Raw genomic sequence first — 19,635 nt, forward strand, 5'->3', positions numbered from 1 at the left:
CGGAAACGGCGAAAACTATTGGTCGGGTGGCCTCGCGCGCTCTAACAGCTGGACCAAGGTTTCAGATTGCTTATGTCTTGTGCTTTTCTAAACTTGAAGTGTACTTGCCAGTGTAACCAATTCATGTCATGGCATGCTTATCCAATTTGCAAACTGCCCTTAAAACTCTTATTGTGGACCTGTGTGTGTGCAAATGCACCATCTTTTCACTTTTTAAAGTAAACGTTTTGAGTGCCATTTGGCGCCGCAGTCAGGCACGGTTTGGTTCCTGGCGCACATAGCCATGGTTGCAGCGCACAGAGATCCTCCACTGCGGCACACAAAGGAAAAAAATTAGAGGGAACATTGGTCCATTGTCTGGATTAATGTAAAGCTTTGTCTGCTTTGGATCCAATCTGTCCTTAATAATGTCTAAGATTGGTTCCTGGGGATCTGAAATATCTTGTTTGGATTTCGGTGCCGAAAGTTTCAGTGCCAAACCGAGCTTGTCCTTCTTGTCCTTGGAAGTGGAAGGTTTCGGCTCTGAAGTTGACTTTTGTTTTGAAGCGGAAGGTTTCGACTCCGAAGCAAACTTTGGTTTCGAAACAGAGGTTTTTGGTTCTGAACCAGATTTGTCTTTCTGGGCAGAATGTTTCGGGTCTGAAGACGATCTGTCTTAGCCCAATACCAAGCCGGAAGTCTTGACCACTTGTTTCGGTGCCGGGCCCAAGTACGTGGCGTCAGAAACATCGTCTCAGTGCCGACCAAGGCCCGAAGGCAGAGTTGGTGCTGAAGACTTATGTTTGGTAGGAGATAGTTTTTGGGGTAGGGGGCTTTGGTACTCACGACACCCTATCCAACAGGAATGTCTACTGACTCAAACTCAATCTCGAGGTCGGAACCTGAATTTGATACCGAGAAGGCCTCCTCTTCTTCTGCAGCTGCTGCTACTTCCTGTTCAGATTCTTCTCTGAAGATATCCGGAGTCTGCTGGTGCAGCATTTCTAGTCTTCAAGCCCGATGATCTCGTAAAGTCTTTTTTTAGCTGAACGAATGACAATCCTAGAGCCTTCTTCCTTGTGCTCTGGTTATAAGCACAAGTTGCAGACCTGGTGTAGATCCGTGCAAGGGTGCTTGGAGTGGCATCGAGGACAGAACTCCCACGGAGTCTACTCCATCAGCAGAGGGTTGGATCGACGCAGCTAGGCCCGAAGTCGGCCCACAATGTTTTCGACACAAGATGAGACTTTCCCGATCGATTGGATACGTGAAGACAGGAAAACGCTAACAATAACCGAAACCCGATGGCGGAAAGAAAACAGTGCTCCACTCTATAGGGCTTGAGGGGGCAAGCTGAAGCACAGGCAGCCTGTGGGGATCCCCTGATCTATTGTGACAATAACTTCCTTTATAGTGAGCCTAAGACTCCCGGTTCTGGTGGTCTACCAGTGCTTCAGGACTGTTGTAGGGATTCTGTTTGGGAACAGAACTATGCCTGGGATCACAGAACGTCAGTATGTAGGGACGGAGTCACCATACCATATCAGTACCTGTGGGCCTGAATACAGCTCATAGTGCATTAACTACCCTCCGAACCTTTCCAGAGTAACAGGTAAGTTGGCACACAAGAACACTAAACTCTAGGCCCCTCACGGAACCACAGTAGCAGGTAATTTTGTTCTCTCACTCATGCATGGTCATAATCAACAGAAATGAGACATGAAATCAGTTTACAATATTTATTGAAACTATAGTGCTCGATTATGTAGCAACTGTGTTGCAACTAGAAAACATACAAAACTTAGTGTAATTAGCATCATTAATAATCCACAACGATAAAAAGCCCTATCATGGTTATTGGTGTATCATGGTTTTTGGTGTGTCTGCCCAAGCATAGCCTCAAAATAATATAACAACGATCTCTGGGATAGTACTGGGACCCATAACTGGCATTTGTCGTTTGCTGGTCTGCATCTCAGAAGGCGCAAAACTAACTCTCATCCTGGGACCTTTCGTTTGCTAGAAATCTCTCCTCTCTGTTTTCAAAACGGCAGGTCTCTGCTTATAAGATTAGGAATGCCCTACTCGAAAACAGTAGCTGTGTCTAGGTGTTAGTGTCCGATCACAGAGAAGAATAGGTCACAATGTTGTTTGACCTTGTACTAAATATTCAGACTGAATCCCAGCAGAAGAGCTAAATAATAAAACATGTGCAGCCGATTTCTACAATAATAATTTGTCACAAAAACAAGCATGTTTCTATGTAATGAGTGCAAAGCAAACTACAACGTGCACATTTAGGGTAACATAGTGGAAAACTAGAGTGAGAACTATAGACGACTCAAAGAAGGACCTTCCTACTGGGTTTCGCTCATAATGTACCCCTGGCAGGACATCTAGGGCAAGACAAGACCTTTTCCAGGCTTGTTGCCCACTTGAATTCGCCCAGGATGAAGACTGCCTCAGATGCCTTCTGTAGGTCCTGTCCCACCTGCTTGGCCAGTGGGAAGTTAGGGAAAAAGCACAAAGCTCCCATGACCCCCTTACCTGTCGTGGGCGCTCCTTTTGAAAGGGTTGGCATTGACATCATTGGACTCTTGGATCCCAGGACAGCCTTAGGAAACATGTTTGCCCTGGTCCTGGTGGATCATGTCTCCCACTACCAGATTGGGCCTGTTACCCTGTATATGCCATCTTCCCCACTGGCTGAGGGATAATGGGGGCTCCCTCTGTCGTTTATGTGGCAAGGAAATTGAGGACATGACACATCTGTTGTGTTCCTGTGACAAACTGCTGGAGGAAAGAAAACGTCTGCTGAAATTCCAGTTTAACCTACGAGGAATACGTACTCGCAGACATGCAGTTCTTGCCTGTTTCACACCAGACGATCCGCAGCTGAACTGCAGCCTGGTAAAGTTTATGAAGGTGGTGGAGAAAAAGATGCAGGAATTTAACCTTCAACTAAGTTCGTAGTGATTTAATTAAACTGAACTATGACTAAAGTGTTGCCTAATAATATCAACTCTAAGGAGCTGCAGAAATGAGTATGCTTTAACTCTCAGAGAACAATGAAACTAAGATGAATTGTATATAATAATGTTTGGTAAATTGAATTTAATCATCATGATTTTAAAAAATTGTTTTATACGTTATATTATTGATATGGTGAAAATGCACAGTACATACATGTCACTTTTTAATGGACGAACTGCAATGGTTTTATTCGAATTGTAATGGTTTTTATTAACTATGCAAATAAATTACTACTTACTACTACATGTCTCCCACTACCTGGAGGCCAACCCTCTGAGGTCAGTGACAGCACCTGTGGTGACCAGAGCTCTGATGGAAATTTTACTCATGTGGGGTTCCACAAGAAGGTAGTGCCTGACCGAGGCACTAACTTCATGTTAGCCTACATTGAGATCCTGTAGGATGACTGTGGGGTAACCTATAAGTTCAGCACTCCCTTTCACTCCCAAACCAATGGCATTGCGGGGAGATTCAACAAGACCTTCATGGGAATGAAAATGGGCCTGCCTCAGCCTATCAGGCATAATTGGGACGTCCTTCTTCCATGCCTTCTCTTTGCCCATATGGAGGTGCCAAAGAAAGGAGTAGGGTTTAGCCTCTTTGAACTCCTCTAAGGCCACCCTGTTAGGAGGGCTGTGAGGAAGGGGTGGGACACAACTCCAAGGAAACCTCCCCAGGATGTGATCAGATACATGCTGGTCCTGCAACCAGATGCACCATTTCTGGAAAAAGGCAACAAGAAACCTTGAGACCAGCCAAGAGGTCAGGAAGCTCTGGAATGACTGTGTGGCATGGGATGGAAGCTGCTGCATCCTGCACCCACCCACACTGCTCATGCACAATGTGGAGAGCTGCAAATACTACTCCAACCCTCCTCTCACCAGCTCTGCCCTCCCACAGCCCTCACCACTCACACTTCAGGCCTCAGATCTGGGTACAGTATTCTCTCAGGAATCAGTAAAACATATGGATTTGGACCTGGTATTCTCAGTTTCAGTAGAAACAACCTACAAGTTGCATGGATATTGATCGAAATCAGACCATTCACCCCCCGGGTATCCTCAAAAAAAGCAATCAAAACAAGGAGAGGAGGTAGAAGGAGTTCGAACAAGAAGCACGAAGTAAATTTGGTCCTAAACATATCCAAAACTGAATTAACCAATGACGAAATGAGAGTGATGAATAAAGGCTTAGGGTTTGTTCCAACGTATGACACCAATAAATTGGAGAATGAGGTTGCATTTTACAAGTTCATGAGGGTTCTTAAACTGAGACATTTTTTTACGAATGTAGTACCAGCACAAACAGCCAAAGAAGAACCAGAATTTTTAGAATTCAAACCGAAATCCAAATTTCAAGCCCCCGTATCCCACAAGATTTTGGACGCTTTTGAGAATTCAGTCATCAATGACATGGAGAGTCTAAACTTGAGAAAATCAAAAAGAAAAAATGTTTCCATTTATGACAGATCCATTATAAAGGGCCTTCAAGAAAATCAGAACATTTACATACAAAAAGCAGATAAGGGAGGCGCCATTGTGGTAATGGACAGATCAATGTACAACAACAAAGTGAATGATCATGTGGAAGATACCATGACGTATTTGGAACTAGAGAGAGACCCGACAGCTGAATTACAATTGGCACTTAATGAAATTTTGACCAAAGCCTTGGATCTAGGCCAGATAACCATCAAGACAAAACAATTCCTTACAGTGCAAAACCCGAGAAGACCATCCCTCTATATGCTCCCGAAGGTGCACAAGAATCTTTTAGATCCACCCATGCGCCCCATTGTGACCGGGTGTGGTACTATCTTTGAACCCCTCGGTCAGTATATTGACACATTCTTGCAACCATTCGTCCAACAATGGCCATCTTATACAAAGGACACCAATGATTTTCTTTTGACATTAAAAAATGTCAACATGACGAGCCCCATACTATTGTGTACTATAGACGTCAAGTCTTTGTACACTTCTATTCCCCACCAGGCTGGACTGGAAGCCGTAGAATGGGCTCTGCTACAACAAACATCAGTAAGAGCAAACAAAGTATTCATCTTAGAACTGCTACATTTCTGCCTATACCATAGTTATTTTCAATGGTCATCTAAGTTTTTTCTCCAACAACATGGAACATCCATGGGATTTGCCGGGGCCCCGGCATATGCCAATACCTTTATGGCCAAATTTGAGGCTGATTATATTTACAGTAATAAATTTTGGAATGATCATACCACCTTGTATAGGAGGTTTATAGATGATATTTTTTTGATGTGGTCAGGAACCAAACAAAGTCTGGAATCAGAAATTGTAAGGTTAAATCAATGCTCAGAGCATATCGAATTCACCTATGCCATCAGTGAAAAGGAATTACCGTTCTTGGACGTTTTAGTTAACATTGAAGAGCTACAAATTCATACAACGATATATAGAAAAGCGACTGATGTAAACAACTCATTACTTTATCAAAGCTTTCATACTCAGAATCTTAAAGATAATTTACCGGTATCGCAGTATATGCGAATAAAGAGAATATGTTCTGATGAGGATGAATACAAAAAGAACCTATATTTGCAACATCAACGATATAAAGATAGAGGATACCCTGAAGAGGTGTTGAAGAAAGCTAGACACAGAATTGAAGCATACAGCAGAGATAACTTGTTAATTCAAAAACCCAAAAAACTCCAGGAAAGACAAGTGTTTGTATCTAAATTCTCAACTACATCTCAGAAGCTTAAAACTATCATATACAAACATTGGGATCTCTTAAAGAACGAAGTGGACTTTAATGGGATATTTAACAGCAAGCCCATCTTTGCCTATAAAAGATCTAAAAACCTAAAGGAGTTGTTGATGACCCCGACGAGAGAAACACAAGAAACTTACAGAGGCATGAGGAAATGTCAAAATTGCGTACATTGCTCCAATGTGATTGAAGGTAAATTGTTACACCATCCACAAACTGGGAGAGAAATAAATCTACACCATAATGGAGATTGTAATTCTAAAAACTTGATTTATTACATAAAATGTCCTTGTGGAAAAATGTACACAGGAAAAACTGAAAGAAAACTGAAGACGAGGATTTCAGAACATAAAAGCACTATCAGAAACAAGAACATAAAAAGTAATTTAGCCAAACATTGGAATGAGAACAGTCATAGCATAGCCCAGATTAGGTTTTCCATTCTGGAGGTAGTCAAGACACACGAGGGGGTTGATCTCACCAGATCCCTCCTCCAGAGAGAAATTCATTGGATTAAATATTTATCTACACAGGAACCGAAGGGTCTTAATGAAAAAATCGATTTATCATGTTTTCTATGATTCCCCTTCATCCAAGGATGCTGTGCCGAGTATGATGTCTGTATTTTATTGCTAAAGTTATATTTTTCTGATCGGTAACTATGACTGCACCATTATGTGCTTTTATTTTTCCTCACATTTATTTTTTCTCCCCACTTTTTTACTTTCAGTCACGCAGTTTTGTAGTTTATAACGCTTTGGTTGTCAGATTTGATACCATTCCAGTATGGCGCTGACCAGCTAGTGGAGTTTTGAACGTTCAGTCTGTTTTCATGTCCGTTTTTTATGTCGATTACCGGCTCCGTGTATAGACACGAGAGAACCTAGTCACTCAGCATTCACTGTTCCCGAGGAGTAGCGGTTATAGCAAGAGAGAGTTGTTTGCAGTTGATCAGGATTGAAGAGCAAGGTGAGCTTTGCAGCGTGAGGCAGCGTGGTTGATAAGCTTAACCGCAGGGTGACTTATCCCGGTTTATAGCTGTTGGTTTTCTTGTCATTTGTAGGAGGAGAACGATTACTGGGTGCGTGAGACATTTGTTTGAACACTGGGTTCATTGTGTTCAAGGTAAGAAAGATTTTAGGTTCCGTTTTCTGTTTGGTCTGTTACACTTTACAATAGGGTTAGAGAGATTACTTTGCTTTTGTGTCTTGTTTGCCTACAGAAGGATAAAGTCGTAGAGGAGCGTGACTTTTGTAAGTTGATTTCAGCGTTTTGATTTTCACATACACAGAGGTGTTGGTGAAGGCTTTGTTTTTGCAGTATTGTTACCGTTTTCAATAATAACATATGGTTGCTTCATTGTATTGTATGCACATGCTACAGAGAAGATTGAGTTATTGAATTTTGTATTTCATTTCCACAGGCCCCCGAAGAAGAGCTCCATTGAGCTCGAAATGCATTGGGCACAGACAGAAAGAAATGTTAAAAGTCTAAAGAATTGACATCTATTTTTGAAATGTGATGATATAAACATTTGTGTTGATTAAATAATGGATTTTTGTTGTTAAACTCATGTAAATGGTTGAGAGAAAACATTTGCTCACTAATGTAAAAATATAAGTATTTTTTGAAACAAATTTGAGACTGTTTTAAGAGTTTATATGTACAGCGGTTTCCGCTAAAAAGCAACAGTGCGCTAAGGTTAAGTGTTGCATACACTTAAGATAAGGTTGTACTAACTTCATGTTAGCCTACATTGAGATCCTGTAGGATGACTGTGGGGTAACCTATAAGTTCAGCACTCCCTTTCACTCCCAAACCAATGGCATTGCGGGGAGATTCAACAAGACCTTCATGGGAATGAAAATGGGCCTGCCTCAGCCTATCAGGCATAATTGGGACGTCCTTCTTCCATGCCTTCTCTTTGCCCATATGGAGGTGCCAAAGAAAGGAGTAGGGTTTAGCCTCTTTGAACTCCTCTAAGGCCACCCTGTTAGGAGGGCTGTGAGGAAGGGGTGGGACACAACTCCAAGGAAACCTCCCCAGGATGTGATCAGATACATGCTGGTCCTGCAACCAGATGCACCATTTCTGGAAAAAGGCAACAAGAAACCTTGAGACCAGCCAAGAGGTCAGGAAGCTCTGGAATGACTGTGTGGCATGGGATGGAAGCTGCTGCATCCTGCACCCACCCACACTGCTCATGCACAATGTGGAGAGCTGCAAATACTACTCCAACCCTCCTCTCACCAGCTCTGCCCTCCCACAGCCCTCACCACTCACACTTCAGGCCTCAGATCTGGGTACAGTATTCTCTCAGGAATCAGTAAAACATATGGATTTGGACCTGGTATTCTCAGTTTCAGTAGAAACAACCTACAAGTTGCATGGATATTGATCGAAATCAGACCATTCACCCCCCGGGTATCCTCAAACGTGAATCCAGGGGGCTTGTAATGAGGCTGTAAATAGCTCATACTTATTTAATACCTTGTTATTATGTATTATAAATCTTTTCCAATTGATCATATTGCACCTCAGCCATGACACTTGCAAATCTTGAAGTAATCATAGCGAGAGATTCAAATGATGCTCAATTTTCAATGTAATACGCATCAATTATTTACAGTCCTAAAAACTCCATCCCACAATAGTCAATATCATTTGCAATCATGAAAAATTAAACAGTTGTTACCTGAGATTACGGTTGTAAAACTATAGACTAGAGGCTTTCCTGGTCCAGCCGATGTGAAGCCCTGAATAGTTACTGTGTAGTTTGTTCCTGGTCTCCTCACTTTGTATTCAGTTACTGAGGAATCCACGGTGACATATTCTCTTTCCTCGAAAGTTTTGTTGTAGGCTCTCCAGGATGTGACGTTCAACTGGAATAGAAAGGGGCATAGGCTCAATATAGTACATGGAAAATTATGAGCATGAACATCTTTACCAAATTACACCCAAAGTCTCAAACTGTGAATTTTTAAAATTAATTGTCCTGTCATGTAATATAATGCTAGCTCTACTAACTAAAATCACAACAAACATGCTTGAAACAAATCATTAATGTCAGTATGCCCTTTTAACAAATGTATTCAAGAGTACGAGAAGTAGTCCTCCTGCAGTATAACTTGATGTGCTTCTAAAAGCCTATGAATTACCCCTAAAACATCCAGTGCCCAATTCTCAAAGGCTTTGCTATTAGTAGGTACGACATACTCGTATACTTCTCCTTGGTTACTCCTGGATCCACGTCAATAGTACTACCAGCATACAACAATACAAAGTTTTTGTGAATTAAGCCCCTAAAATTGGAATATTCATGGAGTAGTCACATATTGTGCCTGCTTGTACAATTTACTAATTGGGAGGTAGACTTCTTTGGGCCAATTCACAAAAGCATTTATAAGTATGTGAAGTAGTACTCATAAATGACTTGGTTAATTGGCCCCTTTGGTATTTTGTTTTAATGAGCCTGATTAACAAAGAGTTTGCTGTGACTTACTATTGAGTAAGTCAGGAGTACTACTAGAGGACGTCACACCTACGTTTTCAGTAATCGTTTTGATTGGGACCCAATGAACTTCATCTCTAACTTTTTACTGTTCTATACCATGCTGATTTTTTTCACCCTTGCATCTTCCTAGAACTATGCTCCTATCTATTTTTAGTATATTTTAAAGGTATGGATCCTTGTAAGGAATATATACGGCAATTCCAATATGGGATTGTCAAAATTCAATACCTGTGGAGACAAACGTTTTCAAGCGATGGTATTAGCAGCTGAAACTGCTGACTGGTGAAAAGAAATGTATTGAAGAACTGGGTTGGACGGTGTTCATACATCTAACCTATATTATGCAATTATCCATCATAGATCATATTTTATGTTTTGGAAACATTTCCAGTAAGAGAAACTATACCACGGATTAATGTTAATTTGTCATTGTTGAGTGAGTGGCACTTGCTACAAATAAGTGCACACTAAATTTAACAATCAGTCAATAGAGGAGTTTTTTCCTAAAGTAATTCATTTTGTTTTATACGGTCTTACAGTTTACTGCAGGTGTTTCTTTCAGTTCACTTATAACAACGAGAGAGAAAGGGAAAACAAGAACGCTCCTATTCCCCTTGGGTAATCAATCAATCAATAAATCAAAAGAGGAGTGTCACGATTAAAGTGGCCCTCACTCACCAACCTGGTTGGTGACATGCTTCATCATCGGGCCCCACCGGGAGTGGCCGAGTGCCACCCTGGTGTGCTGCAACGCCAGATTACTGCGGAGCTGGTTTTTGTGAATGTGAAGTGAAGATTAAAATGTCACAATTGAGTCAAAAAAATAATTTATTAGTTTTGCCAATTGTACAGGGTAAAAAAATGTGTAGGATAAAGGACCAGAATTATAAGTCCAGTATTATCCTAGTGTAAGGTCAGGTCAACATGTTTCAGCCTATGTGAAGTAATATATCAGGCATTCTTCAGGACCAGTATATTTAAAAGAAATACACCGAAGAATTCTAATTAACCTATAAAGGTTTTCATTCGCAAGCAACTTAGACTGTGTGCTAGACCACTTGCAGACAAAGCAATCCTTTTCTTGTAGTCACTTTAAACTCTCCTCTGTTGATTTTTTGGGTTTCTTTCAGTTCCCCTTAAGTGTCCTTTACTAATGTCTTTTCTTTCTCAGGTTCTGGGCTTTGTGAATTGGTGCTTGGTGTTACCGTCTTCTTGAGTTTTCCTGAATGCTGCCTCTCTCCCTCACAATAGAAACAAAAGACAGAAGGAGAGGACCATTCTAATAACATACTGTTTGATGAACTGTGAGGAAATTACCAGTCTTTAAATGTTGTGCTGCAAAAAAGTTTGTGTTGGGGTCTGGTCCTGGGCATTCCTTTTAAGAATGTTCCCTGCGTGGAACAGAGTGCGTGTTCTAGTTTCGGCAGTTGCTGCTGGGGAGACGCTGTTATTGGACCTTATTAAATGAGCTCCAACTTACCTGCTGTCTGAGCACACATATTTTCTGGTTCGAGCTCCGTGAGGTACTTTTTGTGGGGTGCTGTGCCACGTGCTGTTGGGGACACCGAGCTCCTTTGAGTTAGTGCACTTTGCCACACGCTGTTGGAGACGCTGTGAGCTCGCGCTGCTGATTTCTTGAGCAGTCTTCTCCTGTGACGTCGCAGCGTCACGTTGCATTTCCTGATTCAGTCTGACTTGCTGCACGTAACGTGGGGATGTTGTGTGCGGCCATTTTGTGAATCCTGACAAGTTTGTGTTGTCATGGCAACTAAACACATCGGATTTTCGCGCTGATGCGCACAGCTTTGTTCTCAATGCGCTCAGTGTTGATTCCGTCGCTGATGCGCACAGCAGTTCTATGTCATTCAGGGCATTTCAAGGCTTTTCTCAAATTTAATTGTGCTTGCCCAACAGTGATACGCACACTTTGCTTTGATTCTTATAATTTTGTTGTATAAGGTGTTCAGCCTCAATCTTGTCTCTTTTGCTGATGTGCACAGCAATTGGGTCTGATTCAATGTAATCTCAAGGCATTTTATTCATTTGAAAGTGCTTACCCAACAGTGACACGCACACTTTGCCCTGACTGATACAGTAGTGTTGAACATTCTTTTGCTTATTTATTGTTTATGCTAGTTTAACAGCGACACTTCAGTCGCACATTCTTTACTGTGGGGCAGCAACTCACCCACGCACATGGATTGTGTATTGGCTCCTCCTCCTTTTTTGCAATCAGCTGGCACACCACCTGTACCATGGGAACAGTGGAAAGATACTTTTGTGGCATACTTAGAAGAAGAAAAAGCTCTTTTGATTTATAATCTTGGCACCAAAGGTAGAAACATTTTGAAGACTTTGACACTTGAAATAGTCAACACTATGGTCAGTGGTGGTGACAACGGCGATTCTCTTGTGATTGATGACTATGCTTCCTTGATAAAAACCCTTGATAAGCGATTTTCTCCTAGAAGGAATGTTGTACTTGAACGTCATAAGTTTCTCCAACGTGCTAAAACTCCAGGCGAGTCCATTGACGATTTTGTGTCAGCTCTTCGAATCCTTGCCATTAACTGCAATTATAGGGAATGTAGAGACGAAATTATACGCAATCAACTAATTGAAAGAACTTGCAACAAAAAGATTCAAGAAAAACGACTTGCTTCTGGTGATCCTGATTTAGAAACCGCTCTTACACTAGCTAAAAGCATTGAGCATTCGCAATTATGTGTCAAGGAAATGAGTTCAGCTTCTTCTACCACGGAAGTGAAACTTTTGAACTCCAAACCTCCTCCTAAACCCAAACCCAATGTACCTGTGACTAGTGTTACTCGTTCTACCACATCTAGTGTTCCATCCAAAACTAAACCTGCGCAAAACGAACTTGTGTGTTTTCGTTGTGGCAGTAAGTCACATCTTGGCTCTGCCAAATTCTGTTTTGCTCTCAACCAAACCTGTTACAAATGTGGGAACAAGGGCCACTATTCTAGAATGTGCAGAGCTGCTTCTACAAAAAAACCTGTTCAAACTGTGAAAACCATTTCTGAAGAATCTGATGAAGAATGTTATGATTTATTGATGTTGTCTCCTTCTTCCCACGAGGCTGGTATTGTCGAATTGTCTTCTTTGTCTGGCCTCCGAAAAAGGAAATCTCCTTCTTGCCACATAACTGTAAAAGTTGTACATTTCTGGCAGTTTCTGGGTCCCCCTTTACCTTGTTAAAGTTTGCTGACTTTAGTAAAATTTCTGGTGTGCTTTTGGAACCCTCCAACATTAAGATTTTTGCATATGCTGGCAAAAAAGTAGAAGTACTTGGTAAATGTACTGCTGAATTGAACTTCAATTCCGACCATACTACAGGTATAGTATTTGTGGTTAAAGATTGCGCTAATTTGTTAGGGTGGGACGAGCAAGGTGATTTGAATATCATCCTGATCCCAATCATCCTGATATGGTGGTATCCCGTAGTGCCTTATGTGAATTTTACCATTCCACTTCCATAACATCTAGAGCTCAGACTGTTTCTCAAGTGTCTAATATCAAGTGGGCGCAAATGTTTCTGGAAGTAATCAATGGAGAGCTTGGTAAGCTCAGAGGGTTCCAGGATCATATAGTTCTAAAAGAGTATTCCAAACCTGTTGCCCACAAGGTACGTAAAGTGCCTTTGAGTTTACGTCCCGAATTAAAGAAAGAGTTGGAACGTCTATGTGCTGCAGGGGTAATCGAGCCAATTGAAGGTTATGAATGGCTCGCCCCCATAGTTTTGGCACGGAAATCTGATAAATGCCTAAGAATGTGTCTTGACTTGCGCGATCTCAACACGAACCTCTGGATCGATCGTCAACCACTTCCAAACATCAATGAGATGTTGGCCACTCTGGAAGGTGCTAGGTTTTTCACTTATCTCGACATTTCATCTGCCTATCGCCAGATTGAGTTGTACAAAGAGTCCAGACACCTCACGTCTTTTGTTACCCCGGATGGTGCATATCGTTATATTCGTATGCCGTTCGGATTGGCCTCAGCCTCGGCTGTTTTCCAGAGACTGATGAACAATTTGTTTAAGGATATTCCCGGCGTCGTTTTTTTCCAACATGACATTTTGATTCATGGTAAGACTGAACTGGAGCATGATAAACGAGTTAAACTGATTTTGAGCATCAGAAGATCCAGTGGTTTAACTCTGAGGGAGGACAAGTGCAAGTTTCTTCAAGATGGAGTAGACTATCTTGGCCACCTTTTGATGCCATTCAAAATACTCCTGTTCCTGTGAACAAGGATCAGCTTCCTTCATTCCTTGGTTTGGTGGAGTACTACTCCAAATTTGTCAAGAACTTTTCCACCAAAACTGCTGCCATGTGAAATTTACTCAAGAAAAATGTTACATTTATTTGGGACAATGATTGTAATAGTAATTTTGATACTATTAAGCAGGAAATTGTTTGTGCTCGCCTTTTGAAACTGTTTAATATCAATGATTTATGCATTTTATCCACAGATGCCAGCAATGTGGGTTTAGGTGCTGTTCTCATGCAGAGAAGGGAGTGATGGTCGTGAGGAAACCATTGCTTTTGCTCCAGAACTTTAAGGGGTGCTGAAGGGACGTATTCCACTATAGAGAAAGAAGCTTTGGCAATGTGGTGGGGTGTTCTACATTTTAAGAATTTTCTCTGGGGTAACAAATTCATTTTAAGAACTGACCACAAGCTTTGGTCAATTTATTCATGGCCAAAGGTGGGGGCAGGGCTACCCCGCGCACCTCTAAATGGCAATTTAGGTTGTAGGAATTTCAATATCAGCTCGAGTATGTGGCTGGAGGAAAAAACGTAGTTGCTGATTGTTTATCCAGACTTCCTCTTCCGAACAATGATGACAGTTCTGAGTGTGATGATTTAGAGGTGGTTTGCGCTGTGGGTTCCTTGAATGATACTGTGGGTTGTGCTCTTTCTAAACATGAGTGGTTGGAAGGCATTATCTTGGATGCTGATATGGGGAAGGTCATCGACCTCATGTGTAAAGTGTGGCCGTGTGACAAGGATTGTTCTCCAGAGCTAATACCCTATAAGAGAGTTAAGGATGAGTTATCTGTATTGGATGGTATATTGAGAAGAGGGGGGTTATTGGTAGTTCCTTCTTCTATTCGGAAAAGGATTCTGAGTTTGGCTCACGAAGGTCATCCAGGTATTCGGTCTATGAAACGCAGAGTGAGGCAAGATTTTTGGTGGCCTTCTGTCGACAAGGATGTTGAGCATTTTGTCCGTGATTGTTGTGAGTGTATTGTTAGCGACAAGTCTCAAGTGACTCATCCTTCTCCTGTTGAACCAATAGTTGTGAAGAACATTCCCTGGTCCAAATTAGTGTTGGACATAGCTGGTCTGTTTGGTCTCATAGGAACCTCTCCAAAGTATGTTCTAGTATTAATTGATTACATGACCAAGTGGTCATAGGCACTATTAGTACATCTGTTGTCATTAAGTTTTTACAGGATGTTTTCTCAAGGGAGGGTTTTCCAGAGGAAATCGTGTCCGACAATGGGACGCAGCTGGTCTCGTCTGAAATGACTTTGTTTCTCAAAGAAGCTGGGATTAAACATATCCTTACGTCGCTCTATCATCCCCGCAGCAACGGTTTGGTTGAGTGTTTCAACCGTGTTGTTAAGGAACACCTTCAGCTTGCTTTGGTGAATGGATTGCATTGGCGTCAGGCAATTAGTAATATGTTGTGGGCAGTAAGGACTACTCCTCATGTTTCTACCGGCGTTGCTCCTTTTACTTTGTTGCCGGGAAGAGTTGCAGGTTCCAAACTGAACAAAGAATGGATGTCAAGAAAAGTTATAGATGCCGTGTGTTTATCTGTTGTGGCTGATGTCAGGGCTTCTGTCCAGGGAAAATATGACACCTAACCGGCAGTTTTGCCTCCTTCCAAAGTGAAGGTAGGTGATTGGGTAAGGTTAAAAAAAAAAAACGGGTTTTCTCCGCAAAGGGGAGTCACGATTTTCATCTCCCAACGGAGTGTCTGTTGTGAAAGATCATGTTGTTGTGTTGGATGATGGTAAGGTTTGGAACAAAAATACCATATCTATTGTGCCAGGTTCCATGACCGATTGTGTCAACAAGAGGTTTGGGGTTAATACTTCTCTTGATTCCTGCTCTACCAACGTTGGTAAAAGAAGAGTTTTACTTTCTGACCCTATTTCTCCGAGAGAAACCTCTTCCAGGGTTAGATCTATTCCTGAAAATTTCAGGACTACAAAATGTGGTAATTTGTTGCTTTGCTGATTTCAACCTGTTACTGCATGACATAATTGTTTTCTTTATTGTATGATTATCCTTGTCTCTTGTTTTCTCTCTTGAGTTTCCTTCTCTCTTTTCTTTTTTATTTATGTAGAAGGGGAGGTGTGTTGGGATCTGGTCCTGGGCATTCCTTTTAAGAACGTTCCCTGCGTGGAACAGAGTGCGTGTTCTAGTTTTGGCAGTTACTTCCGGGGAGACGCTGTTCCTGGACCTGATTAAATGAGCTCCCACTTACCTGCTGTCTGAGCACACATATTTTCAGTTTGGTACTCAGACTCTGCTGTGCTCCGCTGAAGATATAAACGTGTCTGAGGCTAAGAAAACGATAGATTGGAAGATATTAATAGTTATCAAGCTCAGAAAATGAAATACTGGAAGAAATGAAATTCGCTGCACTGGAAGAACAACAGGTTTGCAAAGATGGACCACAATACCCAGAATGCACTGCAAGGGCCTACTGAGACGTAATTTACATGAAACATACAGCTGAAAGCTATTGACGAGTGATAGTTGTGTTCAGTCCTATTACTTTCATTCTGCTTTAATGTTTGAAATTAGTTTAGTTGGTTAGAGTTCAATTGCGTAGAGATGAATTAGTTTTCGGTGTGTGTTCCTCTTGTGGTTGGATCTCGTATATCATATGTCTGTGTGTTATGGACAATCTATTTATTTATTTAAAGGGTTTTATATAGCGCGAACAAGACCACACATGGGAAACAGAGCGCTTTACATCTTGACAGTTAAGAGGGTAAACACCGTGGAAATCATAACACATCCAGAACATGAAACAAACATAACAGATCATGATAAACATAGCAGATCAATAGGCAACAAATGAAAGCAAATACTTCCAAAGGTGATTAGGAACTAACCCAGAAATGTCTTCATCAGTAACTCTTTGACTTCCTTTTTGAAGGAAGCCGTGGAATTGTTAAGTCTTATTTCAAGTTGCAAGGCGTTCCAAATTCTTTGTGCAATACCCGAGAATGCTCGATTGTAGGTTTTATTTTTATGGAATTTCGGTGGCTTGAGCAGTAATGTGCTAGAGCCTCTAGAGGAGTGAGTTCCCCCAGAGACCTCAAGTTTGTGCACAAGATAAATTGGGGTGTTGAAGTGTAAAGCTTTATAAGTCATGCATGCAATTTGCAGATGAAGCCTTGCCTCATACGAGAGTCATTAAAGATATTTCAACTCAGGCGTGATGTGATGATAGCATTTGAAGCCTGTAATGAGCCTTGTAGCAGAGTTGAGAGAGGCCCTAAGTGGTGCCGTCTTTGCTCTAGGAAGGATGCAGAGGGTAGCACTACCCTAATCCAGTTTAGAAATCACTAGGGCTTGGACGGCATTTCAAATTCATTATGGGGTAGGAACAGTTTTATTTTCCTCAAGACATTTTCCCATAGAACTTGCAGAATCAATGATGCTTGGAGTACAGTCGAGAGCTGTGAGTTGACACTTCCATTCTCCAATGTCCTGAGGGTGATTGCCTGGGGCGATAAGGAGGAATTCTGGTTTGAGGGTGTTTAGTTTGAGTTTAGATGAGCTTTGTTGATTGTTGTCTTGTGCTTTCTTATGAGTGCCAGCTTGTCTTTAAAAAAGGGAGAGGTTTTACAGTTTTGACTGTGTAAGGTCATCCTTGGAATCTATTGTCATTGTTGGAAATTAGCCCTTTCTGCAGGGTCATTTTAGAAGTGTTTTCCTTTCTGCTGAACCTTTTTTTTTGTTGCTAGATTTAGAACTCTGAACTCTTTAACCCAAACTCTGTAGCCCCCCCTTTCAATATTATAACATTTGTATAATCCTGATTAAGCACTTAATATGTATTCATAAGGCCCACGTACGTGGTAGCTATTGACCCCTGGTTCTGTAAATTAAATCTTACCAGTGGACTGCAGCACTCACTGTGCCCTTCAATTCATTGGCACTGTGAAGCATGACTGTAGGCCTACGATTGTAGCCTGGCTGTGCAGTTTTACAAGTGCAAATTCGGCCAGTCAGTATAACCCCTTTTGATAGTCCTAAACCTTCCATTTCATTATTATTAAGTCACCCCAGGTAGGTTTTATTGCCTATACGTCAGGGTGCTTAGTATTTAAAAATAGGACCTGCTAAAGTTCAATGTTAAACATAAACGTATGGCGAAAAAGCCCTAAAAACTATTATTACCCTAGCAGTGTTTGCTGTTCTATAGGAAAGCATTAGGATACAATATTAAGAATTTTTTAAATATTCTTTTCAAGTCCAATTCACTGGTGAAGTCAGATTTGTAATACGCATGTTGGAAAAATGATTGTAGAATGTCACCTTCGCCCTGCCGGAAGTTTTAGAAGCTAAATTTGCATTTTGCTCTTTCCAGACAGCTATCCAGTAACAAGCATTTCTGTGGACGTGAATGAGGTGTAAGCTTGTTCCTAAGACAAGGAGAAAAGGCTTTTGGCTTGGGGAGGTGTTATTGTGACAAACATAAAAGAAATAGGTAGCCTATACCAATAAACTGAGCAAACAGATTGTGGTAGGATCTGAAAATTATAGTACGGTAGTTCACGTTGGTCTAAGGGAAGGCCATCCTTAATGGAAGAGAGAGCCTCACACACAGTATTGGGTCATGATTCATCATAGGCATCCTCTCCCACCCTGGTAAGATGGTACTACCAGGGTGGCCTCAACGTCCGTGAAGAATTGGTATAGGGAGGGAGTTCTTACATAAAATTTCCAACACAAAATTGGGATCCAGTTCTATTAAAAATACCTTGAGGTTCCTCAGTTATCACCCGAGGACCTCAGGTACATTAAAAACAAATATGTTGATGGAGATTGAAGAGCATAATGTCTCTTAGTCCATCTTCTAATAAGGCAAAATGTTTCTGGCCGCGCACAGGGCCTGAGAGATCTGGGGCATTCGTCAGGGCGGTCGAATCCCTATGAAATCACAATCTGGTGTTCCCTACATATATTGCATGCTAAAGTGTGGGAGTACACTTAAGGTATGCCCAAGTGAATCCTACCTGGGATATTCTTCTACTCAAATCGTGAACTACCCACAGAAAGGAAAGATTAATGCGGGAAGACAGGTCATAAAAATGTATCATTGTGCAACACACAGTTGTTTACAAGCACACTACTGTGAACTACACAACTATACCCGGTAACTATCCTTACACCCTGAATACACCATCGAACATGTGCGGTCGATCAACATATCTCGTGAGCGTGAATGGGTAATAAAATATGACGCCCCTTCCATGGTGTACCAGAGGGGGGCGGTGCCAATATAGTGTTATCATCTATTTTAAAGAAAAATACCACAAGTCCATATGGTGACTATTTAACTACAGGGCTAGTTTCTGTGGATAGTAGAATTCTATCTCTTGCATCATAAGCTAAGTCCACTAGAATTACTAGTGATCAAAAATACACAAAGCAGCTACTCCTTACCCCAGATTTTAGGGGATACTAGCGACTCGGTCAAAGGAAGGGTGGTGGCCTTCGTAGTCACACACTAGCATGAGGAAAAACATAAAGAAGATGAAGGACAACATAAAATGGATGAAGCTAGATATAAAAGAAGACCAAAGCAAGCCAGAATAGGTATACCTAGGCGCCTATGAACAGGAATATCTGTTACAAGTATTAGGTTTTCTTGAGATTGTTAAGTATATGTAAAAAATAATCATTTTTTTCAGACAGATAGTCACATGGATAGTGATAATGTCTGTCTCCAGTACATGTGTGGTGTGTTCTAGAGCTGTGCACTCCAAAGAAAACAACTAGATGTTATGATACGAAGCTGCATGTTGGTGTAGCGGTGCCAGAAATACAATGAACAGTAAATGCCATAGTGCAGCACCTAATTTCATTATTGTTTTTAGTTATTCATAGTTCTTTAGAATGTAGATTTTTTTTATATACAATTGCCCAGATGGGCTATTGTAAAAGGTTCTATTTACCCGCTGCAAATGAACACTGAGCACCTGATGCATACACAGCCGTCTCCTGGTATAGAAGAGTGAGTCAAGTTTAATGAGAATAACCACATCGTTCCCACACAGTTCAATAAATCCGGTA

The 19,635-nt window shown here is 41.4% G+C and overlaps 1 protein-coding gene across 1 annotated transcript in view; it reads right to left on the reverse strand.

The window, feature by feature from the left end:
* LOC144819257 (receptor-type tyrosine-protein phosphatase mu-like) overlaps positions 1-19,635 on the reverse strand; it is a 643,238-nt gene that overhangs the window by 316,748 nt on the left and 306,855 nt on the right. Inside the window, exon 3 of the mRNA XM_078677226.1 lies at positions 8,462-8,648. Within this exon, the coding sequence (XP_078533352.1) occupies positions 8,462-8,648 (187 nt within the window). The remainder of the gene's footprint in view (positions 1-8,461; positions 8,649-19,635) is intronic.

This window comes from Lissotriton helveticus, chromosome 2_1, assembly GCF_964261635.1.
Source record: "Lissotriton helveticus chromosome 2_1, aLisHel1.1, whole genome shotgun sequence".
In the NCBI taxonomy this organism is placed as follows: domain Eukaryota; kingdom Metazoa; phylum Chordata; class Amphibia; order Caudata; family Salamandridae; genus Lissotriton; species Lissotriton helveticus.